Source organism: Symphalangus syndactylus, chromosome 2 (genome assembly GCF_028878055.3).
Source record: "Symphalangus syndactylus isolate Jambi chromosome 2, NHGRI_mSymSyn1-v2.1_pri, whole genome shotgun sequence".
Taxonomy (NCBI): Eukaryota; Metazoa; Chordata; class Mammalia; order Primates; family Hylobatidae; genus Symphalangus; species Symphalangus syndactylus.
The window spans coordinates 106,984,883-107,004,036 of record NC_072424.2 but is presented as its reverse complement, the minus strand read 5'-3'; the positions used below and the strand labels follow the sequence as shown (position 1 = coordinate 107,004,036).

The following is a 19,154-nucleotide window of genomic DNA, read 5'->3' as shown; positions in this document are numbered from 1 at the left end:
TAATTAGAAGAGGATATAAATCATGATAATAAATTACATTTTGTTTCTATTTTCAAGTATATTTAAAGTAAATTATGAACCACTTGCTGAACTATGAACTATGCATTTAAGCTACATTTTAAGGACAAAAAGCTAATTATGAAAAATAAATGGTACCTACATAGACAGCAAGATAAATCTTAAAGTGCATGACTTTCCACTTGAGCAATACTTTCTACAAAGATTGTAGGTTAATACTTAACCTTCAAGATTAAAACATTAATCAGATATTCTCTGAGTGAATGAAGATTTATGAAGCAATTTCTGAAAAATAAATAAATTACAAAATATAATGCATTTGTTTGACAAGTGTGTTGAGAAACTTTATTTCACCTCATTGAGTGTGGCCATTTTTCTCCAAAGGATGATGCAAAGGATGATTGTATCTGTGGTTTTATAACTCCCAAGGTAGAAATCATTTTGCAAGACAGTGTAGTACACGCTTACCTCTCACAGCGTGGTCCTGTGTACCCGACAGGGCATCCATCACAGATCAATCCAAGACTCCGGTCTAAATGGCACGTTGGGCTAAAGCTATGTTGATGTTGGTGCGGAAAACAGGGACAAGGAAGAAGCACATACACAAAGTCATTAGCATTTTCTCATTTCTCTCTCTCCACCACTGCTCTGACCAAAGACTACAGGCTGGTCATTCTCGCCCCAGAGACGGAGATTAGCGTCTGCAATGGAGGATGAAGTGACATTGCTATTTCTGCAGACGTGAATATAGCCCAATGGAGAGCAGTATCCCTGTGACATGTTATTAACTGACTTTCGACTGCTCTGGGTCGTGATCATCAGTAACAAGTGGAAATATACAGCTGCTTTTTAGAAATTCCTCCAGGCCTGGCACATATGCAGCCTCACATACTTTCTTCTGTAGCCAAATCCCTCTGAATTTGAAGCAGCCTGGAGAAATTAGCTAGCAATTTTGGAAATCTCAGTATGTGGTAGTGGTGGTAGCAGTGCCTCCTTCTTCAGCTACTGCCATAGTGGGGCGTGCCTGTGCGCAGGCTGCGGCATGTGCTTCCTTGCAGGTATGCCCTCACACTGATGGGATCCTCGGGAAAGCTTTCAGAAGAGATCAAGTGTGCATATTCTACCTAAACTTATCATAAACCTAACCAAACAAAAGCAACCTTGCCATCTCATAGCTTCTGGTATGTTTTAAAGTTCACTTCTCTCTTTGCACATGTTTCTAATTTGGGTCTGAAGTAATAGAGCTGAACACCAGATGAAGAACCAACAGAGAACTCAGGTGCTAGCTTTAGCCTTCAACAACATGTTTCACTGCAGCCATGCTTGCCTTGTGAGAGGGACCTCTCATACATGAACCCCTACCCCAAGACTGACACACGGTAATGCGATTCTTGACTGGCTCTCTGAAGGGCCATCAACCATTTTGAATTCTGTAAGGTCTGATGAGCTACCATTTTAAACGGAAATGCCCTCAATTAATCTTTCTATTATGTTTTCCCTAAGTAGGTTTATTTTCTATTATATATGACAGGGCAATTCAATAGAGACTTGCTTGATGGCTAAATGAATTAAAGAAATAACAACAAATTAAACATTGCAAGTCCTGATTTCATCCTGCTCCTGACACTTGAATTACTTTGAAATACTTTCTCAACTTTGGTGCAGATCAGATCATGAACACTATTTCTGAATAATATTTCTCTGGCTTAACTCAGGGTAGTTCTGTAAAGATTTAATAGTTCTTCCTATTTTTGGGATACTAGCAAGATATTAGGACCAGGTAAGTCTATCATTTTAAACATTTCAACTCAGTGGAAAGTCTAAATGAATCTGCTGGGTCAAGGAGATAAAGCCTGGTCTGGGATGCTTTGAATTTATAAATATTATCTGGATCAAAGATTCCACATTAAGGAGTTCTGGTAGCTGTCATGAACAGCAGACAAGACATACCCCGTGTGTGCACTGCGAGTAAAGAACCTCCTTTTATAAAGCATCCTGTACCCAAAGACAGTTCACTATGGGTGATTTTCTTGACAGGATTGTGATTGCACTGAAGATGCACAGGTTAAAATAATTAAAAAAAAAGGATTTCCTCTCATCCACATCCAGTGATTTGCTGTTATTGTTTTCAGACATAAAAGTGAGAACTGCATTTTGACCAATCTCTGTAGCATATATATGTCTTCTTTGAAACCTGGCATTCTGTAACTATCTCATCTGCTGAGAAACTGACTCCAACCGGAAGCCCTGGGTTTCCCACCTCTGTGGGACTACACTGATTGAAAGAAAACCATACCAATTATTTTTTATAATCCTAAATCAGTTTATCATAACTCTTGTCAGTGGTGGTTGACAAGGCTTCTGACATTTTTTAAAAATATTTTATTTTATTTGAGACAGAGTCTTGCTCTGTTGCCCAGGCTGGAGTGCAGTGGCGTGATCTTGGCTCACTGAAACTTCTGCCTACTGGGTTCAAGCAATTCTCATATCTCGGCCTCCTGAGTAGCTGGGATTGCAAGCAGGTGCTACCAGGCCTGGCTCATTTTTGTATTTTTAGTAGAAATGGGGTCTCACCATATTGGCCAGGCTGGTCTTGAACTCCTGACCTCAAGTGATCCACCTGCCTTGGCTTCCCAAAGTGCTAGGATTACAGGCATGAGCCATTGCACCTGGCCTTGACACTTTAAAGCTATTCATAAAATAGATTTCAGATTCTTAAATACACTCACATGTCAGTTAAAACCAACATAAGTAAAGTAAAAGGTGCTCACTGACAAAAATCAACACTTTTTCAAGAAAAAATTAGGCAATAAAAATATGTTAGATTTGACTAGCTCCTTACAGTTTAGAACACTTTTACAATTTTATCACCAGTTTCACAAAATCCTATGAGCTGGTTGGGGCAGGCACAGTTTTTCTTAACCAAGGTCATATACAAAATTTCCAGGAGAATTTAGTATGGGATCTAGGACTTTAGATTCTTAGTGTGATATTCTCTTCTTCCTATAACCAATTGTCATTGAAACCTACTGGTAAGAATTAAGTAAGTTTAAGTTTCTAGTAATATAGATACTCGACATAATGCATCCAAATAAAACTTTCTCATAAAATATATCTGTATTTGTGCTTTGATATTCTTTCAACAACATAAACTGAAGATTCACTCTCTTATTGCTATAATTGCAGTTACAGCTACGGCAGAAGATGGTATTCAACAACAAAAATAAAATTAGAGTGGGAAATAAACATGCACAATAAAAAACGTCTACAGAATTTGCATTGGCAAATGCAGTGACTTAGAACTGATTTTGGCCAAGACATGAAGCTAATTGTTCGGTGACACAAAGAGGAAATTGTGAGATCATCATTGACCTCAAGTGATTCCAAGATTATGTCATTTAACTCTATTTGGCTAGCTCCACACCAGCAGAAAATGTTCTTCATCCTGGATTATCCAAACCACGCCACAGGAAACACGAGAAAGCCAAGAGCAGCAGGCATTTTCCACAAACAGGCGAGGAAGGGAAGCTGTTATTGGGATAACCAATAAAAAGCTGGACATGAAAATAATCCCTCTTAATGGCTGAATATATACTTTTATTTTTGTAATGATCTACTTATGAGCATGTATATATGTATGCATATATATGTGTACATACATGTGTATACATGTGACTATGTCAACAATCTATATATGTTTATGTAGGTGAATGCATACATACAGAAACAATTAATCTTGTTCTAAAAAGAATTTAATTCTATCTGTCAAAATATGTTTATTAAGAATAAAGCAAGGTTAAAGAGAAAAAAATACTAAAAAAAAGATAAACTCAAGGGTATATTTAGAATTCAAAATGCATGTTATAACCTGTGTTCATTTGATAATGGTGGATCAACATTTGGCTTTGAGGTTTTTCACAGCTAATGCAAAAGGGAACAATCAACAGGTAAATAAGGTTGTCCAGCAGGTGAAAAGAGGGTGGGCAGGGGAATAATGTACTGGGAATGGTGACTGAGGATCTGTGTTAGTTTTTGGAAAGCATCAGGTAGACCAAAGTCCTAGGAGTGAAACAAATTAAAAAATTATTAGGCATGAGTAGATGTGTTTCTGTACCCACCGGATTTTGGGTAGAATTTCTCCCCATCCCTGCTGGCATCTGGCCTGATTCAGAGCAGCCAGAAGCCAAAAGCAAAACAATTGCTCAATAGAAGCTCAACAATTCCTGATTATCAGACATTAGGGAAAGTTCTCCTGTGGGTCCTGAGATTCAGTTCTAACGTAAAATGCTCCCACAGAGAGTTAATCCAATACTCTAAAATAAAATTAAACACATATTAAGTCAATGTGTGAGAATATTTTGTGTGTCTTTAACTGTCATGCATTTGAAATAAAACATAATGAATTGCTTCTTGGGATTGTATGTGATATAAAACAAGCACTCCTTTAATCATGGGTATAAAATTAAAACTTCCATCATTAGGGTTAGAAAATCAGGGCATGTTTTGTATTTGCATACACGACAGGGGATCAGGACTGCTTTCAACTAATTATTATCTTGAACAGTTGGGTAGGATAAGAGAAACCATTTTGAGTGGCTACACAGTGTCAGTGGAGAAGCTGGAGATGAGTGTAATGAGAATATTCACACGTAACTGAAAAGGGGCAGGGACTGAGAGGAAGAGGAGGAAAAGAAAAAATTCATTTACTTCATGATTTTGGTGTTAGCTTCATAAATTTCTGAAGTTTCTAAGTTTTTCTTCTTCAGTTCAATGATCTCTCCTACTTATTCTCAGGAGAATCATTAAGCAAACACTTATTTCTTTAATTACCTTTAAGTACTATGAAATCTGATTTAATCTCCACAATTACATTTTTTAATTAGACTTGATTTATTTTCTAAGTATGTCTTTGAACGATATATTTCTCTAAACCTGTTTCCCATTCTGCAAAATGGAATAATATGATTGATTTGATAAACCCTTTTATACTGAAAAAGTATGACAGCATAGTGTCATAATAAATTATAGATACAATTTATTAATTTTTTAAAAACTTTCCTTTTTTTTTTTACAAATTTTTAAACAAATTAAGGTATGTTGATTTAACGTTAAAGGTATTTAGTTAATAAAGAATTAAATCTGCAGGTTTCTCATCCTGCTTTAGTCCCTTACATTAACATAGCTGTTGATGTAACTGTAACTATGTAGCATAGTTAATTAACATAACTCTTGCCAAACAGTGAGGATTTACTGATTTTTACAGTGAACATTTACAGTTTGTCTGATATTAAATTCTATTGATTTTTTTTGCTTCTTTTCAATGTTTCTGTAATTGTTTCTATTACTGTAGCCCCATTGGAAGAAGCACAGAGAGGTGAGACAAAATATATGAGCTCCAATATTGGTTCTGCCACAAGCAAGCTGTATAATCACTATCAAGGCACTTAATTTCTCTGAACTTTAGTTTTTTCCTTTGGTATATGGAACCAGGAAGACCCATCCTAATCTCCCATGTGGACGTAAAACAATGTGTAGGAAAGAGCACTAAAACATCTAGAGCATTCTCAATTTTCTAGAGAATATGGTTGAATTGAAAGTTTCCTTAAGTTTACCTATTGTCTTGGAATATATTTCTCTATATTAATTGTAACAATGTGCATTCAAACAATCTATTGAATGAGCCCAAAGGTCAACTCGAATTTGAGTTTCATTCTTTCAAAAACTTGAATTTCAGCATTCCTGACCCACACAAACCACTAGTGTTTACAATGATAATAGTAGATAGAACTTATTGAGGGCCTGTCTCTGTCCAGCCTTGTGCCAATAATATAGTTTATTATATAACTGATGAAACTCTATAACAACTTCAATAATATTATATATTCAAACACATCCTAAGTATTCAAAGGCAGAGATTCACATATCTCTTTCATATTTTATTTAACCTATAAGCTATGTGATGTCAAAAATTAATGAATATAAAGATTTGAAATAGTTACATTGTTATTTGCTTCTCTCCAGATAAATTTTACTGCCTAGTTACAATCTATAGCTAGAATATATACATCAACAAGATGAGAAGGCCAAGCACAGTGATCACCGTAAATAGTTGATGAAGTTGATATATATGTATCATTTAAATATTATATGCTTCTCTGTATTCATACATCATAATAATTATACCAATCTATCTCCATCTTCTTACATATTTGATTTATTTAGCAATATTATCTAAGAAATTTGGAGCCAAAATGCTTGTGATCTATAAGATTTATGACCAGGGATTAAATAGATAAATCACCAAGGTAAAACTATCACTAAGCTTTAGACTTCCCTTGAAGGTTGTGGCAACCTTTAGCTCCCCCCCCTTTTTTTTTTTCTCTGAATAACCCATGGAAATTAAAATCCCATCTTCATGATTATATGCAAATATTCAATTCATATGTCAGAGTTTCTAGCTCACATTATAACAGTAATGTTTTTTATAAAACCTTTTTAAAAAGGTAGTTTCCCTAGGTCATTAAGTATCTTGTTTAGTGATTTTTTTTTAAACATTTCAGGTTGTTGGATGAAAATGGATTTTTCTCTTCACAGTTGTGCAGCTAAACTATGATAATTTTCTAGTTGTTTTAAATGTAAAATTGTTTTAAATGTAAAAGACATTATAACCCTCTCACAAAACTTCTAGGATTTATAAACTAAGTGAATTATCACTGCCCTCTCTTTCTACTTGTTAAAATGCCACATCGAAAGCTGGAATTTAAAATAGATTGCTACTCTAGTCCCAATTCTACTACTAAAAGTAAAATTATTATTTAGTAATTTGCTAATTTTAATATTTTATATTAATATTTGATAATTTGCTAATTAATATTTACTAATAATTATTAATTACTCTAAGTGAAAGCACTTTGAAAATGAAAGAATCATTAAATACTTGGTGTTACTGGTATTGTTATCACTGTGTTATATGCATTTTTAAAAATCAGGATCAACATAATTATACCAAATTGGAATACACATCTTTTAGGAAATAACATTATTGGACACTGGAACCCCAATCCCTTTGGCACTGATGGATTGTGTTTTAATGCTTGCAGACTTTCTTTCTTTTTCAGTAACAACAATTAGAACCCATTATCCAAGTAAATGCACAACAAATAAAGAGACAACAATGGGTCATGAATGCCTATAATTATCCAAGCAAAATTATCTCCCTGTTTCCTCTGCATTTATAGTAATGTTGGTCAGACTTGAGGGTAAATCCATAGGGTTTACATATTCAATCAATTATATAATTCTAATATGTATTCAGCTGGAATTCATGTGGTGCAATGGGCAGCCAGCTCTGCTGGATTGATAGTGGTGCTAATGTTCATGACATCTTGGCTGAGAAGGAGATGCAATACCAGTGGCCAGATGCAATCCTTTTGCTTTCCTCAAATGCAAGTTAGTCATGAACAATGAGTTTCATGTAAATGAAGATGGTTAAGAGAATGCCATTCAGCCATGGCAAACGAGTAGGTCTTCCACTGAGTGATCTAACCCTTCGCATATATACCAAAGTGCAGGTTTTGTATCATGTTATGACTATCATAGGCTTGAGTAGCCTTTAATTATGAAGGAATATATTTCATTTGTTCTCCTATATTAATTATTTTCCAACAGGTTTCTCTCTTGCCTTCTTCCTCTTCTCTAACATCCTTGGTTGTTAAAGAATCTCCAGTTTTGAGCCCATTTAGGCTGATGCCTTAGGCCCTGGAAATGATCACTACTATACATTAACCAGTGGTCCCCAACATTTTTGGCACCAGGTACTCATTTTGTTGGAGACAATTTTTCCACAGACGCAGGGGAGGAGTTTTGGGATAACACTGTTCCACGTCAGATCATCAGGCATTAGTTAGACTCTCATAAGCAGCATGCAACCTAGATCCCTCGGGGGTGCAGTTCGCAATAGGGTTCGAGCTGCTATGAGAATCTAATGCCTGCCTGATCTGTTAGGAGGCGGAGCTCAGGTAGTAATGCCCACGACTCACTTCCTGCTAGGCGGCCCAGTTCCTAACAGGCCGTAGATGGTTGAGGACACCTGCATTCAACCAATGTCTTATTTTCTCAAAACTTTGCTAGATAAATTGACTTATCCAATGAATTAATTATTGCTTTTAGTGTTATCACTTAAAATGCAGTGTGTATTTTTTTTTTTATAGAAGTCTTCATTGTAGACCATAGAGATTTGGAAAGCACATGGATTTTAAAACTAAAATTCCAGCTCTGACACTTTAATGCTTTATGACTCTGAGCAGGTTAATAACAATCAGCTCTTAGATTGGGTTCATCATATCCAGTCACAGTTCAGATGGTTTACACATTTTAATTATGTCTTTCCCACATCAACCCTATGAGAGTCCTATTATTATAACTAATGATGACAGAATTGAGGCACAGAGAGTTTCAGTGACTTGCCTAAAGTTGCACAGCTGGAAAGTATGGAACTCAGCACTTAAACCAAAGAGTCTGGCTCTAGAATTGGCACCATAATGCCATTTTTCTACTGATGGCCTTCATTTCTTAATCTATACAATGAGGATAATAATATCTACCTTACTGAGTTATAGTTGAAGGTGAAATAATACCAAATATAGTGTTTGGCCTAGAATATAGTAGTCTGCTTTTATTAAATAGTAGTGCTTTCTCTTCTTTTCCAAACAATGAGTAAGGTAAAAAATTCTGAGTAAAGAAGGTCATTGGGAGGATAAGGATTTCATGTGGATTAACAGTAGGAAGCACAGTTCCAAGGAGAACATTTAAACTTAATGTTAGAATTATCTCAAAGTCTTTAGCTTACAGTATTCATCGAATCTAACAAAAGACCATTTTAATTAGTGCATTCTGAGTAAGAGTTTGAAGTATGACCTACTTGATCACATCTTCACATTAAAAGACTATAGCTGACAGATTTCCCTTCAAGATCATTGAAAATTTTTGCTCCGTCAGTGTTGTCACAGTGCCTAGAGATAGCTGGAAACTGTACAATACGATTTGAACTTTATTAAGCCCTAAGCTCACCTTTAAGAGAGTTCTTCAGAAAAGAATTTCCTTTTATTTAAAAGTATAGTTATTTATAATCACTTTTGAGTAAAAATTGTTGATTTTTATTCAACACAGTATCCCAACTTAAAAACAAAACAACATTTTTGGTTGGGGTGTGCTTAGCTGTTTACTGAGAGATGGCTGCCCTGAGGGAATGTGAATTCAAGTGGCCAGATATAGCATTCCCCTAAAAGGTAAGGAAATGAGGAAGTAAAGCGTTCTTTCTTGTTGTTGTTTGTTTTCTTAAATCTGCTCTAAGAGGTGGTTGTTCTAGGTGAGCAACGAATTTTTCTAAAAAGAAGGGATAGAATGGGTGCTTAAAAGTCAGTTAAATCAGTCCCTTCATTTTACTTTTTGAGAGGTTTATGACTTGTCCAAGATTCACAAAAAAATAGTGTATGGGTAGAACCCAAATTAGCTGTATTTGTATCCTTTTATTAAGGTATGAAGATGGGTATGTGTCTGTGTGTAGGTGTGTACATGCATGCACATGTATGTGTTTGTATAAAATATTTATGTTCTTTGGAATTGGTGTAGAAATTCTATTTGAGTTCTACTCTTAGAAATTAAATCACCAAAACTAGAGCTAAAAAAATTACAAATTCTTAGAAATCCTCATAGTTTTAAATAGCTTAGGTTTGAAAAAATTCGTATTATTTTCCTGAAAAAATTCATGTCTGTGTTTATTATTTATTTACATGGGATAAGAGGAAGTGTATATTTGCTATGAAAAGTGTACTTGCAGAAATGGATGCTGAACTTATTCAAGGGGTAAGTTTGTTACTTACTTATTGGATGGGATATTGAGTGGACAGGCACAAGGTTGACAGTCTTCAGGGGTTCCTTTAGTAGGATCGCCATAGAAACCAGGAAGACATTTATCACAGTATGGGCCACCTGTGTGATCCTTACAGTTCTGAGAAAGAAATGAGCACCAGAGTTTATTATTTGGGTGTCAGGGATCAACATTTTGCCAAAAATAGGTCTACGAAGTCATTAGTCTGCTCCCTGCCAGCAAGAACAATTTTTCCATGTTAAATGGTCAATTTTACAGCAGGGAAATAGCACTGAAAGTTAATTTAATATCTAGCTTATAAACAACACAGTAGTTTCAGCATATGCATACTTACAAAAAGATGATTGAAATTCATTTTAATGTTTTTCATTATGCAAATCTTACTTCATTTTTTCTTTATTTTCCTTAAGAAAATACATGATATTGCACGCGCGAGCATGTGTGTGTGTGTGTGTGTGTGTGTGTGTGTGTGTAGTCATAGAGCACTAATAACATATGTTTAATGGAAATTGTAGCTGATTCTAGGTAAAAATCAATTGTTCAGCTTGAAATTGCTGATTTAATGGGAACTGTGGCTAATCATACAAATCCTCCGGGGCTATGCCCTCTTAGCTCAGACATTAATTTCGGCCTCAGTGGACTCTGATGGTTTGGACAATGCACTACTATATTACATCTGTGAGAAGCTTACTTGACTCATAATTAAACATTGAGAAAATTAAAAATTTTAAACATCACATGCCAGTTTCATCAACTAAATGTGAATATGTATTTCTGTAGTAACGTGATATTTGAAAACAGGCTTTTCTCTAAGTTATTTAAAATTCTTTCTCAAATTTATTTTTAACAAAACTTTTTAAAAGATAGCATTAAGGTCAGCTTCACTATGAATAGTTGCCTTAATAATGCAGTATATTGGGATTTAATGTGCATTAAAAGATCCATTTGAAGAAAGATTTTTCCTCGATTTGATTTTTGTTTTACTTCCTTTCAATTTTTAAGTTTAGCTAAACTAAGCTATTACTAAAGAATTGTTTGTTTTTTTGTAAAATTATTTGCATGTTATCTCACTGATACAACTAAAATTATGTCTTCAAATACTTAAGGGTTTTAAAAAATTGAATCAAAAATTAATTTTGCCTTAAACATGTTGAAAATGGTATTTCTAACATTCAACTGAAAATCTTGCATAATTGAGAGGGTTTTTTATTTCCAATTATTGATTTAAAAGAGAAATAACATGTAGTTCTTACATTTTCTAATGTCATGTTTCATTAAATAAAAATCATCTTAAAACTCAAGTACTTTTGGAGTGGAAACCAGAAAACTGCATCAGACAACCTATATAACGGAAATCAAAACAAAAAGATGGAAGCTTCACTCACTCTGATGGATTGGTTATTTTTACAGGTGTCCTGTTACAAAAGTGCTTTACAAAATTTTGCTCACATTACATATCACAAGAACCATGAGAAGAAGCAAGCATGCAATCTTTCCATGTGACATTGAATACTTCCTGGCTTACTTCAAATGCACTTTGAGTTAAAATGTCTTTTTAATATAGACCTACACTATTGCAGAAGTTTAGATTTTGTTCTGGTGCCAAAAATATTTTTCAGATAATTTATAATCAAATTTTAAAGCAAGCTAAGCTTTATAAATTTATAAATTTATTTTTCATGGTAAAAACCATGCTATTTAATGCTGGGTAAAAACCATGAAAAACAAACAAGAAGCTAAAATGCAGGGTCAACTGAACAGTAAGAATGCCCTTGATGAGCAACATTCAAATATTCTTCTCTTTGTGTATTATATCAGAACCCATATACTCAAAATGGAATATCAGCACTTAGTTATCAATACTATTTTGAAGAAAGGGCACATGAAAGTCAGTATATCCTACATGATTACTTATTTACTAGCTATGATGGAAAATTCAGGAAACATCAGACTCTGTCTTTATCATCAAGATGTCCACTGTTTCCTCCAGATCACTCTCTTATTTGAAGGAGACCTCATATCTCTCTGTTCATGAAACAAAATTAGTAAACTAGGTGTCATTAGTAGGGTCTGTTCTCTCCCTTCTTTCTCTCAAAATTATGCTGAATGACACTGTTTTATTAGTTAAAAAAGTTTTAGAAATATCACATCACCAAATGGGCTAATTTGCTTTCATCCTAATGAATTCAGCATGAAAATTTGATTTGATTTTATCCTAATGAATTCAACATGAAATATGACTATAGGGAACATTATGAGTTTGGTATTATGACATACTTATTTTTGTCTTCTTAGGGTAAGTAAAACAATTCCATGTCAGTTTTGGGCTGAGTATTATTTCCTACTGCATGTTAGTAAAGTGTTTAAAGGTAACCCAATATTTTTCCCAAAGTACGTTTTAAAAGACTTATGGCATAATTAAAATGAAAATCACTTAGTCTTTCTATTCATAAAAATGTCATGTCAAAAATCTACTGATCCACAAATTAAGGCTCTCATGCTTTATAATGCAATGCAATTAAACAAAATCTTATATAGAGAAAAGAGAAAGAGCATCAATAAACCGAAATGCCAAATTACACTGAAACAAAAGCCCTGAATTTTCATTTTGGATTTTTCCCAGAAGCTTTTAAGTAGAAGAGAAATGGGAGAAAATGAGCAAGAGAAAGATAGAACATTAAGAATTACAGATAACAGAGTCCGCCTTAAATTCTTCAGGGAAATGAGAGTATGATATCCTCCTAAATTGGCACCATTTTAAATTGTGTTTCTGCAAGACTAATGAAATGAGAAGTGTTGTTTCAAGCTTCATGCCATGTCAGACAATATAAAACTAATGTGCCCTTGAGTTAATCAGAATGGTCTATTCAGTGTAATTCTCCAATCCTAAGGCTTCTTAGCAGGATGGAAAGTGCTTTGCACTTTATAAAGCCTATTTTCTGGTTAAAGCTTAGACTTAATTGTAAAGGAGAAGCAGCTCTGGTGAGTATGTATTACATATTGTTTTTATTTTTAAATTACAAATGACACTATGTGTTTAGTTAAATTCTGAACATTTTAAATAAAAATATGTAGTATGTTTTCATTTTCAACATGAGGGAACCTTAATTATGTTTACTATAAAGGTTATATTTTACACTTTTCATATTATGGGGATATAAATTATTTTCTATTTTAAAAGTACACTGTACTTTTCATAGATTTATGGAAGGAAGTGAAACCATATATATTCATGGTAGTTATATCTCCAATCATAAGTTATGCCTTATAAAAATATATCTGATTTTAATTTAATTCTTGGATTAATATGAATAAACACTTCCTCATACTCATTAGGGAGATCACATATGAAAGAGCATTCTCAGTTCCAATTCAATTCAATACAAAGATCTTTGTTAAAGCACTTCTTGACTCAAGTGTTTAAGGTCCCCAGGGTAGTAACTGAATTGTAGCATCTGTTGAGGTGATTTCAGCCTTGTCAATCAGCACCCCCAAAGAAGACAGCACTTACCAGGCATTCTCCAGTGACATCATCACAGGACTCCGCATGACCAAAGCACTGACATGGCTCACAGATGCCACCAAAAATAGTGCCGTTCACTCGCCTGTGCCTAGGCCAACAAGACTGAAAGAAAGATAAGGCTTTAGTCAGTCTTGGAGATTAAAACAAAAAGGTGTTCTTGTTTGTTTGTGTTTGTTTTCTGATAATAGAAAATAACAGGTAGGAAACTCATCAAATGTGCTTGTCAAAGCATTGCCATTATTGAAACATTGCGACAGAGCTATTCCTCCTGACATTGGGGCTTTGCACTGACCTTAGTGTTATTGGCAGGTATGAGATTAGAGGAAGCATTAGCTTGGTGTCGCTTCTGAAATGGTAAAATAAAGCAGAGATATAAAGAATTGAAATGTGACAGTCTTAAAGTAAAAGGCACAGACAGGAAATAGAAGAAAAAGTACTGTAAAAAAAGCAGCTGATATAAAAGGACTCATCATATAATCTTAGCCTAAGAGAGTACCCAATGTCATCCCAAGCAATTTTGATTCTCTGGAATGTGTTCACTTGCCCACAGACTAATTGCTCTTAACTTCATCATTTCCAAAAAGTCTTTGACATGATTTGGAAGAAAGGCAGCACTCACATTTATATTTGACCATGTACACAGCTAATTTCTACACATATATAATTCATGTATTTCATGCTAAATTTCCTCCATCCTATTATGCTTTCTTAAATTTACACAAAAAGTTTATGATTTATTTCCCACATTCTTGATAGCTTATTTTATGGCATTCTTCTATAACTTTGCTTGTATTTTTCATTCCTTGTTTAAAACGTGAAACTTTATTATATAAAAACTGAATTCTGATTAAAACAGGGTATTTGAGTCTTAGATTCCCTGTGTCAGTGCCTGCTCTAAGTTCCCCATCATCCTTAATTAAGTTTTCCATCTGTGGGGATTACTACAAAGTGGATGAGATGCAAAATAAGCGCGAGGCAAATACTGCTGCCCTCTAAGAGCTTATGATCCCCCTCCAGTGAAATTGCATCTTGTGGGTTATTTACTATATTTCTGGATGGTTGAGTACAACATCATATATCATGAAAAGCCCTTCTTTTCCAGTTGAAAAAGGAAACAAAAGAGAAACCACTGAAGTAATAAAGGATATAGAATTGTGTTATGTGTCCGTGGAAATGTTCCTTCTGCCTCAGGATATGAGGACTCTCAAATTTGAACATCAATAACAAACACATAAAAAAATTTATGTACTGATACTTCATATCTGAAAATAAAATAAACTTTCCCCTTAATTTGAGCAGTACCAAAAAAAGTGTCAAATTTCTTTTTAAAATTATTATCATACTTTAAGTTCTGGGATACATGTGCAGAACGTGCAGGTTTGTTACATAGGTGTACACGTGCCATGGGGGTTTCCTGAACCCATCAACCCATCATCTACATTAGATATTTCTCCTAATGCTATCCTTCCCTTAGCCCCCCAGCCCCCAACAGGCCCCAGTGTATAATGTTCCCCTCCCTGTGTCCGTGTGTTCTCATTGTTCAACCCCCACAACCAATCCAAAATTGTCAAATTTCTATCCTGTTCCGTTTCCATTTCTCCCAATTAAATCCCTTCCCCTTTCTCCCCACTAAATTTTTTGCCTCCCTAGATTCACTATAGAAGTGATTTCCTTCTGTAATATACATTTTTAAAAGATGGTGAAGCTACATATTCATAAGGGGGTAGAAATTAAGGATGTTGAGAAAAGGGAGAGAACTAATCTACTGTTTTCAGACAGATATTCATGAAGTTTTCCTTAATAAGTTTTTTTTTGTTTTAATACTCTGCAAATGCAGTACTCATACCACGTCTTCTTTCTTCAAACTTCCCAACTCCTTACACCTCTCTTTTAGCCAGTGATTTTATCTTATTACTCACAGAAAAAATTAAAGCTGTCTTTGCACTAACAAGTCCAGAGATCTAAGCATATATTTCCAAACCTTGTTGCCATATTCCCATTCCAAACAAGTGATGTGGGGAATGTGGGGTCCTTCCTCCTAAAGGAATATTATTCCACTTGTCATCTGATTCCAGCATCTGATGTCTTCTCAATATTCACTCTTTCTGATGCATTAGTAATAACTTTCTTTTCTACTGGGTCATTACTATCAGCACAAAAAAATATGATCTAGTGTCTCCATCAAAAATAAACAAAACACAAATGACAAAACTGTCCTCTTAGCCTCATATAACTTTTCTAGTCATCTATGTTTTTCTTTTCAGTAACACGACACTTAACAAGTATTATATTCCTCACCTCTTTTTCACACTTCATTCCATACTAATCTGTTTTGTGTCACCACCTCTCAATTAAAACTGCTCTTGTCTTTGTCACCAAATTCCATGCAGCCAAATTCGATGGACGATTCTGCAATTGCATTTTATCCGACCTTTCATCAGCCTTGGGCCTAGCTGACTCCTTTTCCTCCCACAATTTCTTTTCTCAACTTCCATGACATCACACTTCCCAAATTTCTACCATATTTCTTTGCTGTCTCCTCTGCTTTGACCCTGCTTCTTAATGTCAGGAGCTCCTCAGGGCTTGGGCTGGGTTATTTTTCTCTCTTTTTTAAATCAATTGCACTTTCTCCTGGGTAATTTTATTCAGTTCCACAGTTTATGATGCCTTCCAAAAACACATCTCTAGACCAGACAGACATGCTGAATTTAAGACCTGAATATTATAAACACACATTGACATTTACACTTCACAGCCTTTTCAAACGGAAAATTTCTAAACTGGACTATGGATTCCATGCCCCTCTTCCACCCCCACCAACTATTCCTCAGCTCAGTAAATGACACCACAACCAACTGATCAATCATTCAAACTAGTCATCTATGACTCATTCTTAAACTCTTTATTTCTTTAATCTCTCCCCTGACATACAGTCTTGAATCAGTAAGTCCTATTTGTTCTACTATCAAAATATACACAGAATATGCTAACTCTTTTTATATCCCCTGCCATGATCCTAACAGCAACCACTGTCATTGCTGTGTTCCACTGCAACTACATATTAACCCTTCTCTTTCCTATCATTCATGCCCTCCTAAGACACATTCTTCCTACTGTAGCCATAATGCCTTCTTCAAAAAAATGTAACTCAGGCTGGGTGCGTTGGCTCATGCCTGTAACCCCAGAACTTTGGGAGGCTGAGTTGGGAGGATTGCTTGAGCTCAGGAGTTCGAGACCAGCCTATGCAACATATTGAGATCTTGTCTCTGTTAAAACAAACAAAAATAGCTGGGCACGGTGATATACATCTGTAGTCCCAGCTACTCAGGAGGCTGAGGCAGGAGGATCACTTGAGCTCAGGAGTTTGAGGCTGCAGTAAGCTATGACAGCATCACTGCACTCCACCCTGGGTGACAGAGCAAGACCCTGTCTCAAACAACAAAAAACACCCCAAAACCCAAAAATGTAAATCAGATCATTACATTACTCCACTACTCTGCTAAAAGGCTTGTAATGATGTTCCATGCCATGAGAATAAAATGCTCAGTTCTTATCATATGTGCAAAGCTCCTAATGGCCTGGCTTTTCCAGTTACATCTTGTCCCACTTTTCCCCTTGCTTACAAAGCTCCAGCCATGCTCCTTCTTTCCAGTCCTTACAGACTCCACGATCTACACTTCTTCCTTAGCAGCTCTTTTTACATCGTTGTCCCTCTCATTCTTCAACACTCCGTTTAGCTGTCACCACCTCAGGAAGCCTTTCCTGACAAACTTTTACAAAGTAGACTTTCTAACCTTCATACAACCAATTGGAGTAACTTTATCATAGAACCCTGTTTATTTCATCCTGTTTATTTCCTTCTTAGAATTTGTCACATTTATTTATATTTGCTTTCTGGCATATCGTTAATGCTACCACTCAATGCAACGTCCTTGAGGACAGGGACAATATCTGTATTGTTAATGGCATTATTTTCCATGTGTAGGGTCTTGTTGTCTCAAAATACATGCTCATCAAATACTAGTCAGCTAAATGAAAGTATGAACAAACAAACAATTCTATGAGGTGGTTAATATTATTTCCATTACATAGAAGAAGAAACTGAGATTGCCTAAAACTCTTTTTAATAGTATACCACCTGTCTCATCTGTCAAGTGAAATCTATGATGACAGCACTATGAAAGTAAGAAAATTTTTGTAAGATTTAACTGTAGAACACTTTATAAGAAGTCAAGTAGAAATGAGAAAAAAGATTCTGAATCAACACTGTGGCCCCAAATGAAGTAAAAGAGAATGTCTACAATGGAGTCATTTGATCTGCTTTTGGCTAGAGGTTCTCAGCAAGCTGGAATTAAGACATTAATGGTCTTTGGCGTTTACTCAGCTTTTAAGGGATCCCAGGATATTAGTGATAACAAGGCTAGAATGACTGGCCTTACAAACCACACTTAACTGAAAAGCAAATGAAATAATGAAAGGATAGGACTGAATAATAGTGAATTTAGGGACAGAAATTTTGATAAAGAAAAAAATGAATTAATTTCAGAGAGTAGAAGAAATGAAGAAGTCAGACAGAAAATCCAAAGTTTCAAAATTCATTGCCTCTGGATTCAATTAAGTTCTTTTATGGATTACAAAGTAACTTTATTTATCAAACAATTATTGTGTGACAGATACAGGAAGTTTTTATTATCTCTCCTTTTTTTTTCACACTCACATGCTTCTATCTATCTATTACCATTATTTAGCATCCAATTTAAGATTTCTCCACTCCAGGACACTTTACATCTCTCTCCACTGCAGTAGCTCATCCCTCTGAATGATTATTGCATGTGTGTTCTGTGGAACATACTGCTCCCTTAATTATATAGTGCTGAGATCCCATTTTTCATAGGTATTTATTGCCTCCCTAAACAGATTGTTAGCTCCATAAGGACAGGGATTATGTTGTATGTACTTATTGATAATTTATACAGGTAAATTTACAGAATTTATCAAACATATCTAGAATGTATCAAAAATATTTTTGAAGGTGAGAAGGAGGAGACTAAAAGCATAGCCAATTAAGCAATTGCAATATTCAAGCAATTTTGTATTCAATGGGCATTTAGAACTTGTATAAAAGATAATGCAAAGGATGAGAATAAAGTATGTGGAAGCAAGCCTTAAATCAAGAGTAGAATTAAGTTATTTATTATGCCAATTGAGAGAGGATCTTAAAAGTTCAAATAGAGCAGTCTGGTTGGAATCAAGAGCGAAAGGCTCTTGTTTCATCAAATATATTGTGTATTTTATATGTAAAATCAAATTTGAGTTGACATAGCTAATTGATATCCATAATTACCTTTCTCTTATCTACATGAATTTTGGAAAAGCAAGTACTTCTATAAGTTATATCTAGTTTTATTTCTAGAAAGGTGAATCTGAGCTCAGTTAAAGGAAACACAGCTGTCATGAATATGACTGCGTATCTCTAGATGTATGCATTATTTTAAAAGTACGAGAGAACTGACAAAGCAATGTCTAGAGTATTTCTATAAATGGCATAATGAGGTAGTGTTCTGAAGTGGAACATCTCAGTACACTCAAATGATTCCTTAAAGGCACCATTTTAAAGAAACTAAGCTCCTATTTATCTGCAAGCCATGCCCTCTGTCAAGGAAATAGTGTTCACATTTTTTGACCAGGTTTCAAGTAAAACCAGTTTTCACACAACCTAAAAGA

At 34.9% G+C, this 19,154-nt stretch overlaps 1 protein-coding gene across 2 annotated transcripts in view; it reads right to left on the bottom strand.

The window, feature by feature from the left end:
* LAMA2 (laminin subunit alpha 2) overlaps positions 1-19,154 on the bottom strand; it is a 625,547-nt gene that overhangs the window by 239,636 nt on the left and 366,757 nt on the right. For both annotated transcript variants that reach the window (XM_055263701.2, XM_055263709.2), the window contains exons 16-18: positions 13,419-13,532; positions 9,900-10,027; positions 487-573 (exon numbers count right to left, since the gene is read on the bottom strand). In XM_055263701.2, coding sequence (XP_055119676.2) covers positions 487-573; positions 9,900-10,027; positions 13,419-13,532 — 329 coding nt within the window. The remainder of the gene's footprint in view (positions 1-486; positions 574-9,899; positions 10,028-13,418; positions 13,533-19,154) is intronic.